Source organism: Trachypithecus francoisi, unplaced genomic scaffold, assembly GCF_009764315.1.
Source record: "Trachypithecus francoisi isolate TF-2019V2 unplaced genomic scaffold, Tfra_2.0 Lachesis_group7, whole genome shotgun sequence".
NCBI classification, from domain to species: Eukaryota; Metazoa; Chordata; class Mammalia; order Primates; family Cercopithecidae; genus Trachypithecus; species Trachypithecus francoisi.
Genome location: NW_022681472.1, coordinates 46,730,189 through 46,755,268, shown reverse-complemented (window position 1 = coordinate 46,755,268; position 25,080 = coordinate 46,730,189). Strand labels below are relative to the sequence as shown.

Here is a 25,080-nt window from a genome sequence, read left to right as displayed (position 1 = left end):
GTTTTATTGTAAGATGTATATAAAATTATACATGTTGCATTAAGTATATTCCTGAAGAAGAAAATTTCTGTTGTGACTAGATGGATGAGAACCACATCCTGAACTTAAAATTTTCTACATCTGGTGGTTGGAATATATTGATTCCACTGTGCAGACTTTTGGTGCCTCACCCCAAGGGATGCCTTTTTAGCATGACCCATCTCTGACCCTGGACCCTAGATCTCTGATGCCAGGCGAGTTGTCTCAGTGGATGGTAGGAGTGTTTCTGGAAGCCATTTCTACACGGAGACAGATAGCAATAACATGATTATACACGGAAATGCTTGTGAAACTTCATACCTTACAAAATGGTAAATCCTGATAGTGCCCACTTAAAACCGTTCAGTGTTTCCCAGTGCATTTTCAACTGTCCTTTTTGTGCTTGGGGACGTGAGGCACTGCCACCTCCACGTCCCTCAGTACAGGCAGACAGTCCCCCTCTAGGGACACTCAAAGATAATGAAAAACGAGCAAAAGGATTCAAGGTGAAGATGAAAAAGAAATGATTAGGATGGAGTTGACTTAATTCATTTTGTTCCTTTCAGGATGGCAGTCTGTGTGAAACGCTGTATCCCTGTCTGAGGTAAACCATGTCTCAAACATCTTCCTCCCTGCCAACCCGAATCCCGGCACCCACTAAATGGACCAAGGGGAAAGCTGGGCCTGCCAGCAGCTCTGACAGGGGAGAAGAGTGGGGTGTACTCAGTCGTCAGCACGACGGCGGTCTCCCTCACAGAGGCGGTCTCCCTCACAGAGGCGGCCTCCCTCACAGAGGCGGCCTCCCTCACAGACCCTGCCTGGAACCCGCCGCCAAGCCCCCAGCAGGCGGCCCGCCTGGCGCCTCCTAGTCTTCGCACAAGCAGGGCCACGGTCTGGGGTCCCGAAGGCCGTTCACGAGGGCGCGCAGGGCTAGGCTGTCAGCAGCGCCTCACTCGCGGCCTCCTGACCTCGACAACTGGTTCCCGGCGGCGCAGACCGAAACCCACGCGCCTAGCGCGCCCGGGGAAGCGCGCGCGCCACCTTTTTAACGGTTCTACCCTCGCGGGCGTGCGGCGGCTCTCGAGGCTCAGCCCCCGAGGCCACGCCCCGCGCCCCGCGCCCGCCCTGGGCCCGCCTCGTGCCCCTCGGAGCCGCCTCCCGCCCCGCCCCCCGCCGCCGCCACCGCGGTCAGCCAGCGGACCAGCGGCAGGAGCCGTTCCCCGACGGGCAGCGGGGCGCTCGGCCTCCGCGTCTGGGCTGAGCGCGGCGACGCTGCTGTCTCGAAATCCTCGTGGATCTTGAGTCGGTAAGTGGCTGGGGAGGATGAGCGACACTGGGGGACGGAAGTCGGGCCCCGCGGTGTGGAGGAGGCGGGTGGGCGCCGTCTCCCAGGCCCGACCCCTGGGAAAGTTGAGGCGAGGGAGAGAAGCTCTGAGGTGGGTCGGGAAATCTCTGAGGGCCCCTTCAGTCTCCTGTGGACCCTGAAGTGGGAGTGGGATGGGAGCGAGCGCGTCGGATGAGGGGAAGGAAAGTGTAGGGGGCCGGGGGAGCCCGATAGAGGGGCAAGTGGCCGAGACCAAAGCTATCGCCAAAAAAGGAGCTAAGTACACAGCTCCCCTTGGCTCTGCCCCAGCACCCAGGCGGTGGGAGGCTTTCAAGACGATTTGCCCCCCTACACCCGGTGGCACAAGGTTTACATTGCTGGTGCTTTAGTCAAAGCTACAGAAGGGACAGTTACATGACTAAAGTAATCACAAACACCTTTAGGCCATCTAAATGTTAAATTGTGTTTGTTTTGAGAAATCCCTCAAATAGACCAAACAAACAATTAAATGAGTTATAAACAGAAGGCATGAAATGGAAAATATGTTGGAACTCTCCTAACTTCTAGGTTTTTGATATTTTCATTTTAATTTTTCCTTAATAGTGCAACTAGGTACGTGGAACGTGAAATGTCTTTCACCACTTGAGTCATAGGTGGTTTATTTCTTACTCCCCGATATTTCCTGTATGTTTCTCTTTATCATTTTGTCAGTGTGAGCAGTTTACTTACAAGCAGCATTTGGTTTCAAGGAATCCTAACTTTGTAATGTTTTGAAGTTGGAAATTTAGATGAAATTTTATCTGGTTATCATATGGGAAATACACACAAGGTAAATGCAAATATGGTCTTTTCATTTCATCATTTCACTTCATATGATCTTATTTCTCAACGGCAGCAGAAGCATGAGTACTTTTCAAAGAAGACTAGAATTTATATTGGAGTTTAAGTATAGTACTCAGCTTCTAAAACCACTGCATAGTATGTTTCATATGCTGTGACCTCTGGTTAGTATGGCAGTATACCACGTCTGTAGCATGAGGATAGCACAGTACTCCCTAATTTATTTAGTATTCTAAGAAAAATGGTAAATTGAGGAAATGGATATTACTAGCATATACCAATTTATTCTGCATGGCCTTATAAATAAATGTTACTTTTCACATTAATTTTTAAATCTGTACACGCAGTGTCCACATGTAATAAGTGGACAGTCAGTTATCTTTCTTTTATGTAACAAATAGGCAAGTTTTGATATAAAGGTGTGAACTTTGTAGTCAAATCCTAACATCTAGCACTTAGTAGCTGTGTGGACTTGGGCATGTCTCTTATTTTTCTGAGCCTCAGGTTTCTTGTCTGTAAAGTGGGACTAATAATAATTTTCTCCCACAGTTCATATATGGCTCAAAATTAAATGATATTATATTTAGTATGTAGTAGGACCTTAAAAATGCATCTTAATCAAAAAATTAGATTAATAAGATTTTGGCCACATTGGTAAGTATATCTGCTTATTATCCCATTGTATTTTGGACAATTCTAGGTTTATTGGTAATATCAGGACTGATAAGGCCTGAAGATTCATACTTAGGTAAATTTTTTAAAACAGAAAAGGAACCTAAGATATAGTTAGTATTGCCAGATGTAGAATAGCAACTGTAAATAACTAATTTACCAATATTCTATTCATACAACTTGGCCTTTAAAGATGATTTGTTAAGTGCGTGTGAACTTGAAAAACACTATCAGCAGCCATTTCTCAGCATGTGTTAATAGAAAGTTTTTTGGAGACATCGGATCAAAATATCCTTTAAAAAACATTTATACCACAAAACTATACATTTACATTTTTAAATTTACATTTTACAACCTTATGATTGGCTACTTGCTACCCAATGTTGTAGGCAGGATTCTGTTTATTTTGTAACTGTGCTTTGAATAGTTGACATCATACATGCCTACTCTAGGTAGTACCAGTAGCTTCAAGGGAAACTTTTTGATCTCTACATTCCATGGATGAATGAGGCATTAGAGTTTAAGACTGAATTTATTTAGTATAATGACTTTGTAGTGCAGTTAAGTCTATTATTTTTAACTAAACTGAGAATTAGGTTTCGGTTTCTGCCTTAATTATAATCCTGTGAATCAGTTTTACAATAATAATTAATTTTATAAATACTTAACGTTTTTCATTAATTAACATGATAGTGGGACGTAGTATGCATTGTAATCCCAAACTTGTCCCCTATAATGTCAGTATTTCCATGCAGGCATAGTTTACTTAAAAAAAAAAAAAAGTACTAAACAGAGTACTGAATGACACCATCTTTTCTAATTTCCTTGACTGATGTGGATTTATATACAAGGAGCCATTGCTGTATCTTTCCTACTGTAAATTGAAGGGTAGGTGGCACCAAAAGAGCTTTATTTTTTATTTCTTTACTTGTGTTGCAACGTCATATAATGGAGTTCTGTAATCCCCAACTCTTGAAAATCCCTAGTTTGAATACTGTGGATTTGCCTTGCTCAGCAATTGGAAAAGATTTAACAACCTACAACTAAATTTCAGCTGAGCAATGAAAAACAACGAAGTGTTTGCCAAAGTACTCTATTCTATTGTATTCTGATTCACTAGTTTCATGTGGGGAATAGGATGGAAAGTTACTACATACTAGTATTGGGGTCTTAACTAAAATAAATAGGATAAATATCAAATAAAGCGATGTATATTAGGTTGCTTTTTGGTCCTTATTTTAAATATACTCTTCCACGTAGAAAATATTAGTAACTATTTATTTGAAGTATTTTTTCTACTTGTGCTTATAACTTTTTTTAACATCTTGTTATATCCAGTTGTATTGCACAAAAAGTATAGAGAGCATTAGCTTTGTTTAGAGGTTGTTAATTGCCACGTTGAAATACTAGTTAACAGACACATTACAAAGCTGGGTTAGTATTAACTTGAAGTACTTGCTGGGTATCTCCAAATAGTAACTTTTGGGTGCTTAGTTATCATTCCTAATTTTGAGAGGTTGTTTATAAGTTTATAATTTTAACATTTGAATTATACATGTCCAAAGATATTTTAAAAATAGGATAAAGCATTTCTGGGAACTTAAAGGGTTACTATCTCTATCTTATACTTGGGGAAATAGGCACTTAGACTTATAATTTGCTTAATATCATATGGTTACAATTATTTCTGGATAAGCAGGTGCAAAATCAAGTGGAGTTTTGTTTTTGACTTTGTCTTGATGGGCATCAAAATGTGGAAATTTTGTCTCCCATACAGGTGTTAGATTTTAGTTGCAATGATGATGTACTTAACATTTATAGAGTTTATTTAATAAATCTATGTTGCAGATACTAGAATACAAAAATAAATAAGGTCTGGTTTTTGTGGCCTCAACTGATAGTCCAATCAAGTAGACATGTAATATATTTATATGATATATTTTAAGAAAATTGATAAAATACAGTAGGGACCAGTGGAGGAGGAATGTAAGGAAGGAAGAATTATTATTATTGCTATTATTATTTTATTATTAGAGAATTTCATGTAGACTATTTTATTTAACCTTACCTGTTGAGCCAGGGGGATATTTTCCAAGGAAGTGGCAAGAGCTTGATCTTGGTCTTGACAGATAAATAGCTATTTGGAAGAAGAACAGCCGAGATAGTGAGGAAACTATAGACAAAACACCTGAATGTCCAAATATATGATGAAATAAAATAACATTAATATTTTGGAAGTAGCATGAACAGAAATTAAAGACTGATATTGGAATCAGAGGCTCTAATTTAACCCATCAAATTGAAGGCAGTTTTATCAAGTGTGGTCCAAGGGAGTTGGTGATGACTTTAAAGGAATACAGGAGTTAAAGTTATTAATTAGATTTTAGATATGTTGAATTTGAGGCACCTGTGATAATATATAAATTGAAATATTATTAGACAATGAGAAAAATAGAACTTGAGTTTAAAAGAAAAGTGGATTCTGGAAGTATAAATTAGGGCATATTTATCATGTAGATGGGAAGTTGCAGCCATGAGCGTAGATGAGTTTTAGCTAAGAAGACCAAAGCCAAATTTGGAAGAAAGATAGAAGAAGAGGAATCAGCTAAGGAAGTTAGAAGAGGCAATCAAAGAAATGGGAAACAAACCAAAAGAACATAGCCAGGGCAACATAGTGAGACCCCATCTTTAAAAAAAATGTATTAGCCGGTCCTGGTGGTTCATGCCTGTAATCCCAACTATTTGGAAGGCTGAGGTAGGAGGATCTCTTGAGCCCAGGAGCTTTAAGTTGAAGTGAGCTATGATTGTGCCACTGCAGTCCAGCCTGGGTGACAGAGTGAGACTCTGCCTCAAAAGAAAAGAAAAACAAAAAGAAATATAGAGTCAGTAAAGTTAAGGAAAGAAAATGTTTTAAAGAGAGAATGTTTAACTGTGACAAATGCTATAAAAGGAGTCTGAGTATTGCATATTAAATGCTTTTATGTGTTTGTATTTTCCACTTTAACTTGTAAAATAGGCATCTTAAAAAAAGATGTGGTTATTTGCATATATGTAAAGCATCTTGATTATTTCGTCCAAAAGATAAAAATGTATTTTTTCATCTTCTAGTATGGAACCTCAAGGTCTTTGTGACAATGGAAACCAAAAAATTAATTGGTAAACCGCTTCAACCAGCAAGACCTGTTCGTCATCTGACTTCTCCCCCAGGTGAGTAATAGATTATACAGTTCCTTAAATATTAATGTATTAATGACTAGTATTTGAAAAGCTAAATAATATATAAAGCAATTGTTTCAGGTGGATATTTAAAGAAATAATGAAAACTAAGAGTTTATAAGTATTACTGAAGGAAAAAGATTCTTATTTACCTACCAATCTGTAGTCTACCAGACCAACAAAGGTAGGAAGAATAACCCTTGACTAAAAGTAATTTTTTGTGTGTGTGGTTTTTTTCATGTCTCATTTTCGTAGGCTTCTGGCTTCTGGTCAGAGTGATACACCCAGTAAAAATTGTGCCCTGTGATTATGATCACTGCAGGGCAATCATGCTGGAGAGACAGTTTAACCTTTTAAAAGAATAACGACATACTCAAATGCCAAAAAAATTAGCATAAATCTTAAAGGTTCTGTAGTAGTTGTGTCATACTTTTACTCTGATAGAGGTTATAGCTGTGTTTGAAATGGAACAGATCTAATTTCAAAAAATCTATTTTAAACATTCTAAAATGTTTTTCTTTTATCTATGACGATATTCTTTGGACAAACTCCTGAAATACCTAGTATTTAACTTCTAAATTGGAGTATTAGTCTTTTAATTGTATTCATTACTTATTGCTAGAATGGCTTCTGTGTCTACTTTAGATGATACACATACAACTTTTTAAACTTTTTCTTAGTCTATGTATTCAGCTGCATTAACTTACTACTTAGAAATGGGAAAATACAGATATTTTATTGAGTTTACAGATGAAGCAAAAAAGGTAGAAGAGGCTCCAGTTTCGATCCTGTGTTCATATTCCCATCATTGGATCCTTCAAGGAAGATAATCTCCACTTTGGTCATGTTTGCTCTCAATATGCCTGTGACTTATGTCAGATAAGTGAAATTAATGGATCTTCTGGGACCATAGCTGAGTAATGCTGATTCTGTATACTTCTGATGCAGTGGAAGTGGTTGTGTAGGGTCAAGTCTCAAATTTTATCCTAAAGGAAAGAATGTAAAACCATTGCAGCAGCTCTTTTCTGTGACCAGACTTTTTCCAGCAACTCCCACCCCACTTCATCTCTGAAGATCCAATTTTTCACTGATTTCTCTCCAACATAGTTACATGGAGAATGAGAATGAGAGGGGATACAAGGTGGGCAGGTGGCCCCGGTATCTTATTTGGTTGTACCTTCTTAAGATCCAGACAAGAGAGTAGGGGATTATTAGGCAGAAAAGTCTAGTAAATCAGAAAATAATTTTGGTGTTTCTTAACACACTTATATACTCCCTGGCCATCTCAGATCCCTAAAGGAATAATTTACTTTTTCTTTTAGATTCAGATTTAATTACTTCATGTTGTGAAACCTATGTGATACCCCAAATCCACTCTGTTTGGCGTAGTACTTTCTCTAAATCTCTCAATAAGCTTACTGCTTATCAAATTGTATTATAGTCATTATATATGAGCTTGTCTTTTAAAATAGACTGTGAACTCTTATCTCTGAACTCTTTTTATGTTTGTATGCCCATCCTTTTAACGCAACATCAAAATAATAGATATATAAAATCGTTTTCTTCCTCTCCTAACAGGAGCAGTGTTCCCTTTCAACTTTCAAAATGAATATCCATGCAACACTCAGTGCATACAAAGTGGAGTTAGCAGAGTAAGTTTTTGAAATTATAACAAAAAGAAATATTATAGGTTGGAAAGTAACATGTGTTAGATGGTTATTGTGTGCCAGACACTATGCTTTATATACTTTTTAAAAATTTATGTACATATGTTAAAGAGAATGTAACACCCATTTATCTGTCACCCAGCATTTTTAAGTCTAAACATTTTGCTATATTTGCTTTTAAAAGGTTTAAAGAAAAAAACTTAACATATAGTTACAAACCCTATATATATGCTTCTACCATCCTATTTCCTTCCCATCCTGCCCATAGATAACCGTCCTCAGTTTTTTTTCATGAATATATTTGTACTTTTGCTATGATAAATAGAATTGTTTAATTTGTTTTACGTAAATAGGATTTTGTCATCTTTGCTTTAACATTTTATTACAAATTTTAATTTTTTGACTAAGTAAATTAGTCACAAAGTTTAAAATTCAAAATATACAAAATGACATTTATTGAAAAGTTTCCCTCCAATCTCTGTCGCAGTCTCCTAGTTCCTCTGATCAGAAGTAAGCATTGCACCAGTTTCTTATCCAGATGCATTGTATCAGTTTCTTACCTAGATACTAATTCTTTCTCTCTCTGTCTTTTTTGTTTTGTTTTGTTTTGTTTTGTTTTTGAGACAGAGTTTCTCTCTTGTTGCCCAGGCTGGAGTGCAATGGCACGATCTCGACTCACTGCAACCTCCGCCTCCAGGGTTCAAGCGATTCTCCTGCCTCAGCCTCCTGAGTAGCTGGGATTATAGGCACCCGCCACGACACCCAGCTAATTTTTTTTTTTTTGTATTTTTAGTACAGGTGGAGTTTCACCATATTGGCCAGGCTGGTCTTGAACTTCCAGCCTCAGGTGATCTGCCTGCCTTGGCCTCCCAAAGTGTTGGGATTACAGGCTTGAGCCACAGTGCCCAGCCTCTCGTTACTATTTCTTATCCACAAATAGACTATGCATGCACAATCATAAGTATATTTGTAAATGGAATACTAGGCAACTTTACAATGAATAAAGCAGTTAAATATGAACTGATATAGAATAATCTTTTAATATATGGGACTATACCACATTTTTTTCCATTTTCTGTTGATGGGCACTTGTTTCTATATTATAATAAATGCTATTATGACTGCCATCTATATATTTCATTTTTATATGTTTGAGAAGTTTTCTGTGGCATAAAATTAGAGTAGAATTACTAAGTATTATTAATTTCAACTTTTAGATGCTGCCAAATTACTCTTCAAAGCAATTTGTATGAACAGGGGCTCTGATTTTTCTACGTCCTCACTTACTATTGTCAGACTTGAACATTGGGTGAGACAGTAGATGAGAAATTATATATTTTGGTTGGTTTTAATTTTTAATTCTCTATTACTTGTGAAGTAGAGCATCTTTTCATATGTTTAGTTTGACCATTTGGATTTCTTCTTTTGTGAATTGCCAAGTCATATTATTATCCCATTTTTCCTGGATTTTCTTCTTTTTGATTTATATGCCTTTAAAATATGTTCTGCATTCTAATTGTTTTTCTTATTTGCGTAAAAATATTTTCTTTTCCAGGAATATGGTCTGTTAGAGAGTTATTTTTTGTGAGGCATTTTTTGTTTAAAAGTTTTAAATATTAATGTAATGATATTATCAATGTTTTTCTTTAGAATTTCACTTTTAAGAAGTCTTCCCATTTCCAAAATTAAAAGATATTTTCCTATATATTCTTCCAAAAGCTTTGAAATTTTGCTTTCATATTTAGGTGTGTAGTCTACCTAAAGGTGATATTTTGGATGGTGTAAGATAGAAATCTAGTTTTTCTTCTATAAGCAACTGATTGTAAAGCATAATTTATTGAATAATTCATCCTATAAATCAGTGGAATCTTAATTATATAATAATTTTTCATATACACATATCTTTTCTGGGCTCTTTGTTCTAGTGATCATATTTTATCTCTGTATAATCAATATCATGATGTCTTAATTATTCTGGCTTTATTATGAGTTTTCTATAAGTCATAGAAATGTTTTATTTGTTCTAGCAGCTAACATTTCCCTAATTAAATGTAACAGTAATTTTCATTACTTTTTGGAACCATTGGCCTTCTTTTACTTTATATGTAAAAAATTAATATGTTAACATTGCAGTTTTATAGAGAAAAATCAAATTGTGCAGTTAAATTACTTCTAAATGTACAATTGTGTCTGCTGCTTCAGTTATAATGCAAACGCTAGTAGAATCTGTGTCAGAGATACTTGATATATTTTCAAACCACCGTTGTTGAGGTATAGTTTACATATAGTAAAGTGAACTCATTTGTTCAATGAGTTTTGAGAAATATTTATTCTATGTAATGAACCCCACAATGAAAATCTTCCATCTTCCTCCAAAATGTCCTTATATCCCCTTGCAATAATTTAACACTTACGCTTAACACTAACCCCTTGCCCTCCTTCTTGCCCCATACGTCCACTGATCTGCTTCTTTTAATGATAGATAAGTTAGTTTTTACTGTTCTAGAGTTTCATATAAATGAAAAATATAATGTGTATTCCTTGGTGCTGGGGTTCTTTTGCTCAGCATTATGTTTATGAGATCCTTTCATGTTGTATATATCAGTAGTTTTTTTTTAAATGTGGAATAATATCCTACTGTAAATATACAACAATTTGTTTATTAATCAGTTGATGAACATTGGATTGTATCTAGTTTTTGGATATTATGAGTAATGCTACTATAGACTATCATGTACAAATCTTTGTGTGGAAATACACATACTGTCCTGGAGTGGAATTGATAGATCATATAGTAAGTTTGTTTAGCTTTATAAGATATCATAAAATGTTTTCCAAAATGGTTGTGCCATTTTACCTTCTCATCAGTAATATGAGGGAGCTCCATCAGTAATATGAGGGAGCTCCAGATGCTTCACAGCCTTGCCAACATTAGTATGGTCGATCTTTTTATTTTTAGCCATTTTAGTGTGTGAGTAGTGGTATCTCATTGTATTTAACATTTTCTTAATGTTTAGTGAGATTGAGCATCTTATCATGAACTTCTCTGACATCTGTGTTTTTCTTTTCCTGTTACTTTCTTTTTTTTTTTTTTTTTTTTTTTTTTTGAGGCGGAGTGTCGCTCTGTCTCCCGGACTGGAGTGCAGTGGCCGGATCTCAGCTCACTGCAAGCTCCGCCTCCCGGGTTTACGCCATTCTCCTGCCTCAGCCTCCCGAGTAGCTGGGACTACAGGCGCCCGCCACCTCGCCCAGCTAGTTTTTGTATTTTTAGTAGAGACGGGGTTTCACCGTGTTAGCCAGGATGGTCTCGATCTCCTGACCTCGTGATCCGCCCGTCTCGGCCTCCCAAAGTGCTGGGATTACAGGCTTGAGCCACCGCGCCCAGCCTGTTACTTTCTTTAAATTTTTATTTTTTGTCGGAGTGCCTGTTCATGTCTTTTTGCTTATTTCTGTTATTTGAGTTGTCTTTTTATTATTGAACTGCAAAAGTTCCTTGAAAAACCGGTATATCACACATGCATTAATTTATTTCAAAACTCTATTATGTTCTGTTGATTTATGTCTACCTTTATGTTAATATTACACTTTATAGTCTACTGTAGCTTTATGATAAGTCTTAAAACCAGGTTATGAAAGGTCACTAACTTTGTTTCTAAAATTTATCTTTACAATTCTAGGTCTTTTGTATTTGTATATAAATTTTAAGTGAGCTTGTCATTTTCTACAAAAAGTCTATTGGCATTTTGATTGAATTTATAGATTAATATGGGAAGAATTGACATCTTATGATCTGTTAACTTGACATATCCCTTGATTCTTTGTATTTTCCAGCATAGAGCTTTTGAACATCATTTATACAATTTGTAAGTGTTTCAGATATTTCGATAGTATTGTAAATGGTATTTTTTTGTAAATTTTAAATTTTACTGGTTGGTTGCTAGGGTTTAGAAATATAATTGATTTTGTATAGTGATTTTGTTAAACTCAGTTATTAGATCTAGTAACTTTTTATGGAGACCACCCTTCTGTTCTTGTGCTTATTATGATGATAATTTTACTTTTGTTTGGACTGTAAACATACAATCATTACTAATGTTTTTTTCTTTCTGTGTTATCTTTTAACTTTAAAAACTGAAAGAATTTTATTTTACTTTTATTTATTGACTTTCCAGAACTTTTTATTTCTTTGTGTAAATCCATGGCTCTGTCTGGTATTATCTTCCTTTATGAACAACTTTCTTTAACCTGTTTTTCATTATTTCTTCATAACAAAGTATTTGAAAATTTTGGCTTAAAACAACAGCTTATTGTTTTCTTTCATGGTCTCCTGGGATGACTGAACTCAGCTGGCCATATCTCACTTTAGTATAGTCATGTAGTTGAAGTCAGATAGCATCTAGGACAGTTAAAGGCTTGACTGGACTGGATGATGAAAATGACTCACTCACATGGCTGTCAGTTAATACTGGCCATTGGCTTGGAGCTCAGCTGGTACTATGAACTGGAATGAGCACCTACAAATGGCCTTTCCAAGTGGCTTGGGCTTCTTATAACACTACGTGTGGGTTCCAAGACTAATGTTCAAAGGGACAGGAGATAGAAGTTGCCAGCCTCTTAATATCTGGGAGTGGAAACTAGCACTCTTGTCACTTCTGAAATGTATATTGGTAGGAGCAGTCATAGATCTTGCCAAGATTTAAGTGAAGGAGATACAGAATTTACCTCTTGATGAGAAGAGTATCAAGAATTTGTGGCTAACTTTGATCTGTTTCAGAGTCATTTGGATTTCCTCTCCTCTGTGTTACCATTTCTTGTCCTTTGCCCATTCTCTTCTATAGGCTTTTTTATTTTTTTTAAATTGTTTCCTGGGAGCTCTTTTAGGTGAAACTATTTAAGATACGAATTGTAATTTTTTTTCCTGTTTACCTTTTGTCTTTTGATGTTGCCTAGAAATATCGCACTTTAACTTTTCATTCCAGGAATGGAGAGTGATATGCATTTGTCTCTTCTTATTCTCTTTCCTGATCTCAGTGGTATACATTTGTTTAAGATGAGTGACAGAGGCTGGGAACATTCTTGCTATAGAATATAAAAGGGTCAGGTGGGGTGCTCACACTTGTAGTCCTAGCACTTTGGAAGGCTGAGGTGGAAGGATCACTTGAGCCCAGGAGTTTGAGACCAGCTTGGGCAATGTAGCAAGATCTTGTCTCTACAAAAACTTTTGAAAAGTAGCTGGGTATGGTGGTATATGCCTGTAGTCCATGCTCCTCAGGAGGCTGAGTTGGGAGGATGACTTGAGCTCAGGAGTTCAAGGTTACAGTGACCTATGATCGTGGCACTGTACTCCAGCCTGGGTGACAGAGTGAGACACTGTCTCAAAAAAATACAAAAAGTCTAAATAGAACTTCTGAGCATGCATATTGGGGAATTGTACCATTACAAAGAGCACTTGATTTGAATAAAATTGTAAGAAACTTGATGCTTATCCTGCTTTACCCCTCTGTTTAACCTTTTCCATTTCCTGAACTAGCCATATTTTCCTATGCTCTTCAGTACAAGGCTATTCTTTTATTCCATAAACATTAATTTTTCATTAGCTTGCCAGTCTAACTCCTACTGATCCTTCAAGAGTCAGTATAAGCATCATCTCCTATGTAAAGCCTTTCCTGGCATTTCTAAGCCAGGTTTGATACCCTGACTCAGTCCTCTTATTGTACTTTCTGCATATCTTTATTACAGAGCTTCTCAGATTTTATTATGATTTGCTCTTTTATTTTTCTGCCTTTTAGTTTGTGAGTCTCTGAGAACAGATACTGGAATGTCATGTTCATCTTTGTATTTCCTGACACAAAGCACAGTGCTTGTCATGTCATAGGCACTCTGTGTTTGTTAAATGGATGAGTTTAACAGGTCCACTACTACCCATTTGGCAACTTTGCAAGAATTAGAAGAGGAATGAAAAATTATAGAAAATACACATTTTTTTTGAGTAAGATACTTTGCTGCTATCTGCTAGAAAATATACAACATTTATGTAGTGAATGATAACCCTTTAGATGTATACCCTTCACAAATTTACATAGTAGCCTTGAGTTTCAAAACCTAGCTCAGCTGTTTCTTATCTGTGTACTTTTGGCTTGGTCACCAAACTTTTCTGGTCTGATTTCCCTTCCCTATAACATAGTGATCATAACACTTGCTTTATTCCTTATAGGATTATAATTAAATGAGATAACATATAGATAATCACTGTATAAAACTTTTTGTAGGTGTACTTTTTACATGCTATTTGAAATAATCAGTATTTTAAGTTTTTAATATGTACAGACATGACAAAGTACAATTTTACCTTCAAGTCTGATTTTAGATCTTGCATTTAAGTAGATGTTACACACTTAGTGAAATGTGCATCTGCTAAAATTTCCAGAGGTAAGAAATAGTCTTTTTTTTAATTTTTAGAATACCATTTTATAGTTAATTAAATACAATAGTCTAGAAGAACTTTGGAGAACCCAAATCTTAGGCATTTTCCATTTTTTCTATCTCTACTTAAAAAGCTCTACTAAAACTTGATTTTTTTTCTGATGACATTCTTGTTTCAATAGTGTGGAATTATCTCCATAGACTTTATTGTGTCAGCATTAGATAATTAGTCCTACTGCCTTTAGGTAGAGTACTTAGCATTCACAGAAATTTAAGGAATGGTTTACAACTTGTCAATACAATGATTGATGGAGCACAGATATTTATTTTTAAGGATAGATGTCTCCAAAGAAACCTACTTTCATGATTTACCTTAATTCAGGGATGGTTTGCAAACTGATTTTTGTCAGCACAAGAGGAGATAATCTCTCAGGGGTAGATAGTATTAAACAAGTTTATAAAACTGATTTATAAAATCAGAACACCAATTATTTTATAACGAGAAATCTTGATGTATTGTGTTCTGGGTTCCTCTTATTGGTAAAACTGGTATATTGTTTACTTCTAGGGAGATTTATGGAAAGCTAAATTGAATCTGAGTATGTCCTGGTGAGTATGGGATCAGAAGAAAAGGATTTAGGTAAAAATGAATTTTTAAAATATCAGATTAGCTTAGCCAATCTTATAACAAAGATGGTCTTGCAAATGAGACTGGAAAAACTCTGCACTAAGGCATCTCTCTTCAAGACATAGAGCTCTGTCAATGTTTCTGATTTTCTTTGTCTCATTGGATGCATCAATTTTTCTTATTTCTTTTATTTCCAAGGCATTAGGTGAAACAGTCCATAGGCTTATAAAGTGACATCAGTCTCTACTTCAGAGATTAAAAAAGTAAATAGTATTATTGCAGAATTTTTGTGAATAAAAATGTGTTGTTTTCATCAATTAAATTTTTTTTCCGAATGGCATTTTTGTCAAGAAAAAAATACTTTTAATGACTATGGAATTATTTATCTTTAGGACAATAAAATTCATCTTTAGTTTTATATTCCTTTTCAATAATAATTATAATAATGCCAAAAAACTGTAGATATATGTGAATATATTTTGAAAGATGTTTTTGTTGCTCATTTTAAATAAGCAGACTTATAATGATTGCTTATTAGGTCCTACTAAATGCATATATTATTAGGAAAATATTTTTGGGTAGTTAAACTAATTATATAAAATTTTAAAACATGAGTTAAAAAGTTTATTTTCTTCATGTTTAACAGTGTAAGACGAATGGAATGCAAGCCTTTTCTCAAGGTCTTAATGAACAACAGCAGCATCAGTCTCCAGTTAAAAAAGGTAAAATTTTATCATAATTCCCAATTTTATCATTGAATGTCTTAGCATTCATATAAAGTTAATATTACTGTATCGCTTAGATGCAAACCTATATTATATGAAATTTTATTATATATTTTTAGATTGATTTTTATCTATATGAGTCAGGCTACCAGTTTGACTGCTTTCAAGGAGAGACCAGAATACAATGGCTTAAACAAGATAGGAGTTTATTACTAGATTTTCTGTATCATGTAAAATTCTGAACTGTTGTAATGAATTTGCCCTGTGAAGTTTCTATTTTCCCACTGTTCTCTTATCTTATTGTTATGCCATCAACACATGGCTTCCATCTCATGGTTCCAAGATAACTGCCTCTGTTCCTGCCATGATGTTCCTGTGTAGCCATTAGGAAGGAGGAAAAGGGGAAGGAAGTTTGCCTTAAGATTATGACCCAGAAGTTGCACATAGTACTTCCACTTACATCACATTGCCAGAACTTGGTCATACTGTGCCTACTGGCAGGGTAGACTGGGAAACATAGTCTTTAGCAATACAGTTAATTCTATTACTGAAACAAGAAGAAAGAACTGCTCTAGGGGAGAACCAATAGTCTCTCCCACACTACGTATTTTAAAAATAAAATAAAATGATTTAATTTAGTTTCCAAATTTTTGTCAATTAATGTATGTAGTTTAAAAGTTTGAAGTATGAAGAGACCATTAATTTTTTCTTCTGATATTTATCCGCATATTTCTAAATACAATTATTTCCACATTTCTCAATTTTTGAAAACTTTATATTGATGTTTTATCTTGGTAAATGAGAACTTAAGTCTCTCACATCAGTTCCTTCAGTTCTTCACCCTTTCATCTCCCCACCACATAGTTATTTCACAAGTTTCAATTAAAATGTTACTCACTCTTATTTATGTATTTATTTCTTGAGACGGAGTCTCGCTCTGTCACCCAGGCTGGAGTGCTGTGGCTGGATCTCAGCTCACTGCAAGCTCCGCCTCCCGGGTTCACGGCATTCTCCTGCCTCAGCCTCCCAGGTAGCTGGGACTACAGGCACCGCCACCTCGCCCGGCTAGTTTTTTTGTAGTTTTTAGTAGAGACGGGGTTTCACCGTGTTAGCCAGGATGGTCTGGATCTCCTGACCTCGCTATCCGCCCGTCTCAGCCTCCCAAAGTGCTAGGATTACAGGCTTGAGCCACCGCGCCCAGCACTCACTCTTTATACTACTGTGGCTGTGTAAAATACAACTGCTTAGCCAAGAGGTGCATATCTCCCTTTTTATGCAATTTATCATTTTTTCTAAAGTGAATGTTTGACTTATTTTTCTATGTTATGTATTGTTAACTCTTTTCCTAAAATGCTCCAACAACTCTGCCACACTTGTGTATACTATTTATGCTCAAGTATATCAGTCCTTTTTTTCCTTAGATGGGACATTCCTTTCAGAATACTCCATAATCCTATTCCAATATGGACTAGTTGTTCTTTAGTACTGCTGTACAGCTATTTTTCTGGAGTGGACCTTTGCTATTCTCTTGGGATATCCCTTTATAATCCTTTGGTTTCTTTTTTAAAAAATTGAAGTGGAGTTCACCCAGTCACCATTTAACCATTTTAAAATATACAATTAAATGGCATTTAGTACATTCACAATGTTGTACAACACTCCAATTCCAGGACATTTTTATCACCCTAGAGAGAAACCTCATACTCATTAAGCTGTTACTACTTTCTCTTCTCTACTTAGGCCGTGTGGTAGACACTAATCTATTTCTGTCTCTTTGGATTTAGCTATCTGGCCATATCATATAAATGGAATCATACAATATGTCACTTTTTTCAATTTATTTTTTAAATTGATATATAATAGCTGTACATATTTTATATCAATTAAAATAATTGAGGGTGCATGTGATATTTTGATTACTGTGTACAATGTGTAATGATCAAATAAGGGTGATTGAGATATCCATCACATTTACCTTTCTCTTGTGAACAATATGTGACCTTTTGTGTCTGGCTTCTATCACTTTCCATAAGGTTTTCAAGGTTCATCATGTTTTAGCACTATTAATACTTTATTTTTTATGACTAAATAATATTCCATTGTGTGGATTATGCCACATTTTGTTTATCCATTTCTCAACTGATACACGTTTGAGTTGTTTTCACTCTGGCTCTTGTGAATAATATTGCTGTGGACATTTGCATACAAGTTTTTGTCTTAACACTTGTTTTCATTTCTCTCAGGCATATACCTAGGAGCCGACTTGCTGGATCATTGGTAGTTCTATGTTTAACATTTTAAGGAACTGCCAAATTGTTTTTCACAGCAATTCTACCGTTTTACATTCTTAGTTGCAAGGTACTAGGGTTTCCAATCTCTCAATATTCTTGGTGGTATTATATCTTTTTATTATAAGCAATCCTAGTGGGTGACAAGTGGTATCTCATTATGGTTTTGATTTGCATTTTCTTATGATTATGATACTGTTTTTTCATGTGCTTGTTGGCTATTTCTATTTCTTTTTTGGATACATGCTTTATTCAAGTTGTTTAACAATATTTTAACTGGGTTGTTTGTTATTGAGTTGCTTTGTTATTGAATTGCAAGACTTCGGGATATTAGACTCTTATCTATTATCTGTTATTCTCCTTCCTGCTACCGTTCTCTTTCCACTGTGTGCATATATATATATGTTGTCTTTTCATTCTCTACTGGAGCTTGTGTTGTTCTCTTGATAGTGTGTTTTAATGCACAAATGTTTTTAGCTTTGATGAATTTTAACTGTTTTTCCTTTTGTTGCTCATGTTTTTGGTGTCAGATCTAAGAAATCATTGCCAAATCTAAGGCCATTAAAATTTACCCCCGTTTCATTCTAAGAGTTTTATAGTTTTAGCTCTTGCATTTAGGTCTTTGATCTATTTTGAGTTAATTTTTATATATGATGGGAAATAAAAGTCCAGCTTCATTGTTTGTCGTGTGTGTATCCACTTGTCCCATCATAATTTGTAAAACAGGCTATTCTTTTTTCATTGAATGGTCTTGGCACCTTCATTGAAAATCAGTTGACCATAGGTGTATGTGTTTAATGTGTTTATTCCTGGACTCTTAATTCTGTTGTCCTGTTTTATATGCCTGTCCTTACGTCAGTATCACACTTTTTTGATTACTATAGCTTTGTAGTAACTATTAAAATTGGGAAGTGTTAAGTCTTCCAACTTTGTTCTTTTTCCAAATTGTTTTGACTATTTAGGGGTCTTTGCAGTTCCATTTGATATTTTAAGATCAATGTTTCCATGTCTGCAAAAGAGGCCATTAGAAATTTGATAGGGATAGCATTGAATCTGTAGATCACTTCGAGAGGAATATTGCCAACTTAACAACATTAAATCTCATAATCCATAAACATAAGAAATCTTCCTATTTAGGTATTCTTTAAGTTATTTTAGCAATATTTTACAGTTTTCAGTGTACAAGTCATGTACCTCCTTAGTTAAATTTATTCCTAAGTACTGTATTCTTTTTGATGTTATTATAAATGTAATCTTTTTATTATTCATTGATCATATATAAAATAAATTTATTTTATGGGGAACATTACTATGAATTTATGAAAATGAAAAATATTATGAGACTATTATGAACAGTTAGTTGTATGCCAAAACCTAGATAACCTAGATAAAATACAAGTTATTAGGAACACAGAATTTACCAAAACTAACTCAAGAAGAAATAGAAAATCTGAGCAAACCTGTAGCAAGTAAGAAGATTGTATTAGTAATTAAAAACCTCCCAACAAAGAAAAGTTCGGGACTAGATGGCTTCTCACCAGTAAATTCTACTAAACATTTAAAGAACAGTTAACACTAATCCTCAAACTATTCCCAAAAAATATGAAGAGGGGTAACACTTCCAGTGAGGCCAGTATTATTCTGATACCCAAAGCCAAAGACATCAGAAGAAAAGAAAACTATAGCCAATATCCCTTCAAATATAGATACAAAAATCCTCAATAAAATACTAACAACTTTTTACTATGTTTATAGTAAAAAGATTATATACCATGTCCAAGTGGGATTAATCTCAGTAATGCAAAGGTGAGTCAACATATCAAAATCAGTAATATCATGTCCAAGTGGAATTAATCTCAATAATGCAAGGGTGAGTCAACGTATCAAAATCAGTAATAATACACCACATTAACAGGATTCAGGGGAAAGCACACGATCATCTCAATTGAAGAAAAAGCATTTGACAAAACACGCTATCAAGAACAAGATAAGGGTGTCCACTTTCACTGTTTTTATTCAATGTTATGTTGAAAGTTCTAGCCATAGCAATTAGGCAAGAAAAAGAAATAAATGGTATTTAAATTGGGAAAGATGAAGTAAAAGCATCTCTATTCACAGAGAACACAGTCCTACACAGATGATCACCAATTAGGATGGATTGACCTATAATTTTTTGATTTTACGATAGTTCAAAAACAATATCTGTTCAGTAGAAACTGTACTTTTCTCATGATGCTGGGCAGCATCAGCAAGGTGCCACTCTTAGCCATGCATTTTCATCTTTTGCTATTTTTAACTTAAAATAGGTTTATTAGGATATAACTCCATTGTAAGTTGAGAAGCATCTGTATATATAGAAGATCCTAGGGAATTCACATAAACTATTAGAGCTAATAAAAATAAATTAAAGTTGCAGGATACAAGACCACTGTTGTTTATGATTTTAGTAATTTGAGTCATTTTTTTCCTAATCAGTCTTGGTAAGGGTTTGTTAGTTTTTGTCTTTTCAAATAACCAACTTTTGGTTTTGCTGATTTTCTCTGTTGTTTTTATATTCTCTATTTCTTTTATCTTCACTCTGATCTTTATTATTTAGTTCATTTTTTCTAGTATTTGATTTAGTTTGCTCTTTTCTCCCAGTTCCTTAATGTGTAATGTTAGATATTATTTTTTCTTTTTTAATAAGACATGTATAGCTATAAACTATGCTCTGAACACTGTTTTTGCTGCATCTTATAAATTTTGATATGTTGTGACTTTGTTTTCATTTGTCACATATTTTCTAAGTCCCCTGTTGTTTATTCTTTGATTCATTGGTTGTATTAGAGTGTATTTTAATTTACACATAGTGGTGAATTTTCCAGTTTACTTCTGATTTTGATTTCTAGTTTTATTTCAGTGTCATCGTAGGGCATACTTTGTCTGATTTGAATCTTTTTAAATTTAATTGAGACTGTTTTGTGGCCTAACATATGAGTTCATCCCAGAGAATGTTCCATGTGTGTGAAACATGCGTGCTCTGGTTCCATGTGTGCTTCAGAAGAATGTATATTCTGCTGTTGTTGGGTAAAGTGTTGTATATATGTAATTAGGTTAGTTGGGTTGTAGTGTTCACATTCTGTTTCCTTGTTGATCTTCTGTTAAGTTTTCCTATCCAATACTGAGCATGGAATATTGTAGTCTCCAGTTATTAATGTTAAAATGTCCATTTCTGTGCTTAATTCTGTGTTTTTCTTTCTGTTGTTGGGTATATATGCGCTTATAATTGTTATATCTTCTTGATTAATTGATGCTTTTATCATTGTATAAATGTCCATTGCCTCTTATAATAATTTTTGTCTTAATGTCTATTTTTGTCTAATATTAGTATACTCACTTCAGCTGTCTTTTGGTTACTGCTTGAATTGAATATCTGTTACAGTCTTTCAGTTTCAACTTATTTTTGTCATTGGATCCAAAATGAGTCTCTTGTAGAGAGAATATAATGAGATGATTTTTAAAAATTCATTCTACCAATCTCTGCCTTGTATAGTAATTGAAAAATTTAGTGCATTTACATTTAATGTAAATAACTGATTTAAAAGGACTTAATCCTCCCATTTTGCTATTTGTCTTCTGTATGTCTTTTTTTGTTACTTGATTCCTCCATTACTGTTTTTTGTGTTTAATAGATATTTTCTAGTGTACTATTTTTATTTCCTTTTATTTTACTATATTTTTTATGTTCCTAATTGCTATGTTGGGTATTAATTTAATATATAACAAACTAGTTTGAATTAATATCAACTTACTTCCAATGTTATATGAAACATTGCTCCTATATATATCTCTAAAGTCACCTTTATGTTGTTATTGTCATAAATTACATCTGTCATCTATTGACCTAGATTTATAATTATGCATTTTTATGTACTTGTCTTTTAAATCGTGTAGGAGAAAAGGATGAATTTCATACTGAAAATTTATTGATGCTTTTATATTTGCCTGTGTAGTTACATTTACTGGTGTTCTTTATTTCCTCATGTGGATTTTAGTCGCGTACTATCTTTTAAGTCTGAAAGATTCTCTTTAGCATTTCTTGTAAGACAAGTTTACAAGCAGTAAACTCTGTCAGTATTTGGTTATCTGTGAATGTCTCCCTTTCTGCTTCATTTTTGAAGGAGCTTTTGTCAGGTATAGATTTTTTTTTTTTTTTTGAGACGGAGTCTCGCTCTGTTGCCCGGGCTGGAATGCAGTGGCCGGATCTCAGCTCACTGCAAGCTCCGCCTCCGGGTTTACGCCATTCTCCTGCCTCAGCCTCCCAAGTAGCTGGGACTACAGGCGCCCGCCACCTCGCCCGGCTAGATTTTTGTATTTTTTTTTAGTAGAGACGGGGTTTCACCGTGTTAGCCAGGATGGTCTCGATCTCCTGACCTCGTGATCCGCCCGTCTCGGCCTCCCAAAGTGCTGGGATTACAGGCTTGAGCCACCGCGCCCGGCCAGGTATAGATTTTTTGATTGACACATATTTTGATTTCAGCACTTTAAATATGTCATCCCATGACTTCTGACATCCATAGTTTCTGATGAGAAATCAGCTGTTTATCTAATAGAGAATCCCTTGTAAAGTGATGAATTACTACTGTCTTTCTGACCTCAAGATTTTCGTTGACTTTGACAGATTGATTATGATGTATCTATGTGTGAAGAATCTCTTTTAGTATACAGATAGATGCTCCTTAACTTATGGTGGGATTACTTCCTAATAAACCCATCATAAGTTGAAAATATAATAAGTTGGTATGAGAGTCTTTGGCCCAGAGAGTCTTTGGTCAGAGAATCACCAGTGCTTAAAGTCTGAAACCCTGAATTGCTTTCACATCCTCATAAAGTCAAACAATTGTAAGTCAAACCATCGTAAGTTGGGGGTTGTCTGCATTCTATTTATAGTTTGTTGAACTTATTAGATGTATAGATTCTTTTTTTGTTGTTAAATTTTGGAAATTTTATTCCATGATTTTTTCAAATATCATTTCTTCTCCTTTTTCTCTCTCTCCTTCTGGCACTCCCATTATATATTTGTTAGTATGCTTGATGGTAACCCATAAGTGTCTTAGACTCTGTTCATTTTCTTTATTATTTTTTCTTTCTGCTCCTCAGACTGAATAATGTCAATTGAATTACTTTTAAATTTGCTGATTCTTTCTTCTGCCTGCTCAAATCTGCTGTTGAAACCCTCTTGTGAATTTTTCACTTCTGTCATTGTACTTCTCAATAATTTCTATCTGGCTTCTTCTTATAAAGTTCCATCTCTTTATTGATATTCTTTATTTAATGAGACACTCCTCTCATAATTTTCTTTAGCTTTTTGAGCATATTTAAAATAGTTTATTGAAAGCCTTTCTCAAGTAAATTCAATGTCTTGGCTTCCTTGGTGAAAATTGCTATTTATTTTTTTCCAATGAATGAGCCCATACTTTCTTCATTCATTGAGTGCTTTATAATTTTTGTTGTGGTGGTTGAGAACTGGACATTTTGAATGTTATAATGTGGCTGCTCTGGAAATCAGATTTTCTTCCTTCCCTTGGGTTTGTTGTTGCTCTTTGTTGTAGTAGTTGTTGTTAGGTTAGTGACTTTTCCAAACTAATATTGTAAAATCTATATTCTTTGTCATGAATGACTATGGAAGTCTCTATTATGTTATCTTAGTGGTCAGCTAGTGATTTGACATAATATCCTTCAATGGCGAGAAGAACCATACCAAACTGAAAAACAGAGAAGCCCCTCTTTCAGCCTTTGCATAAGGCCTCTCTGTATTTTGATGTATTGCCTCAATTCTGCCTTCACCTTCATTTCCTGCTTGGTAGGAATCTGCAAGTCAGCCAGGAGTGAGTGCTTAGGATCTCCTCAAGTTTTTCTGTGAACATGAGCCTAGCTTTGACATGCATGTGGGCTTCTATAAAGAATATTTGGGATTCTTTCAGTGCCCTTCTTCCTCAAAGCATCTCGTTTTTTCAGTTTTTCCTCCCAAGCTTTTTGGTATGCCTAATATTTGCTCCAATTATTATCCTTTGTCTCAGGTGGAAGCAACTAATACATTTTCCTGTAAATGTTTGGACAAATGGATTTTGGGCAGCAGCTTTAATGCTAGGAGAATTCTTAGTTAGGTGTGAAGTACAGGCAAGTTTCTCAGAATGGTTCCTCAGGGAACCACCAGAAAGTCAAAACAAATGATCATAATTTTTTGAGAATGAAGTCTATACTACTCCCTCCAGTTTTGGGAACCTGTAAAAGTAATGAGGGCTGTTGTTTTCAAGGCCATGGCCTATCTGGGGGATGGTCCTAGGTAAGTTAAATGCCACAAATTTTTTCCCAAATTTAGCTTTTTTTTTGTTCACTAAGCATTCCCCTAGTTTTTACAGGCTTTAGGTTAGAGTCCAGGGTTCTGAGAAAGTTGATTCTGACAGTTTTTATGAGCTTACTTGTTTTTGTGGAGTGAAAGACTTTTGGAGTTCTCTACTTGGCTGTTTTACCTGACATCACGTACCTCCATTTCTTGAGTTTTATGTTTTCTTCTTTATTGATTTATGTCCTTATTTTGCTCAAGTACATTCCCCAGGAGTTTCATGAAAAAAGGGTATTGGGTTGGTGAATTCTTTGAGTTTGTGTATTGGAAAATATCTTTATTCTGTTCTCACACTTGATTGATGGTTTGGCTACATATAATGTTCCAGATTAAGGATGAACCTCAAAAATGTTAAATGAAAGAAGCCAGACCTAAAATTTCTGATAAGTTAAATTTTCCTTGATGTATTTCAGAACTGTGTATTAGGAGCAACACATTGATAATTGTTACCTGTTAGTTGATAGGAAGATAGGATAGTAATTCAACCCTTCTTATTCCTAGTCTTTGCATTTTTTATATCCATTTACTTTCAACTTATATGCCTTTATATTTAATATGTGTCTCTTGAAGACAACATATACTAGGGTCTTCTTATTTTTTAAATCCACTCTGTCAATTTGTAGTCTTTAATGTAATGTTTAGGGGGTCAGTAAACTATGGCTTACAGAACAATTCGTGTTTTTATAAATAAAAATATATTGAAACATAGCCACATCCTTCATCTATATATTATCTGTGGCTGCTTTTGCTTTAACAGTAATACATATTTCTTAAAACAAAACTTAGAGAAAAAAAGGAATCTGTTATACTTACCCACCTATTTGTCATCTCTTTTGCTCTTTATTTCTCAACAGTAAAGTTTCCATCTAGTATAATTCCCGTCAGCCTGTAGAA

General features: G+C 35.0%; 1 protein-coding gene across 1 annotated transcript in view; it reads left to right on the top strand.

Annotated features, from left to right (window-relative positions):
* The first annotated feature begins 1,179 nt into the window (after nt 1-1,179).
* Nucleotides 1,180-25,080, top strand: part of CUNH8orf88 (chromosome unknown C8orf88 homolog) — a 28,476-nt gene continuing 4,575 nt past the window's right edge. The window contains exons 1-4 of the mRNA XM_033202506.1: nt 1,180-1,324; nt 5,963-6,061; nt 7,649-7,722; nt 15,435-15,510. Coding sequence (XP_033058397.1) covers nt 5,989-6,061; nt 7,649-7,722; nt 15,435-15,510 — 223 coding nt within the window. The 5' untranslated portion in view covers nt 1,180-1,324; nt 5,963-5,988. The remainder of the gene's footprint in view (nt 1,325-5,962; nt 6,062-7,648; nt 7,723-15,434; nt 15,511-25,080) is intronic.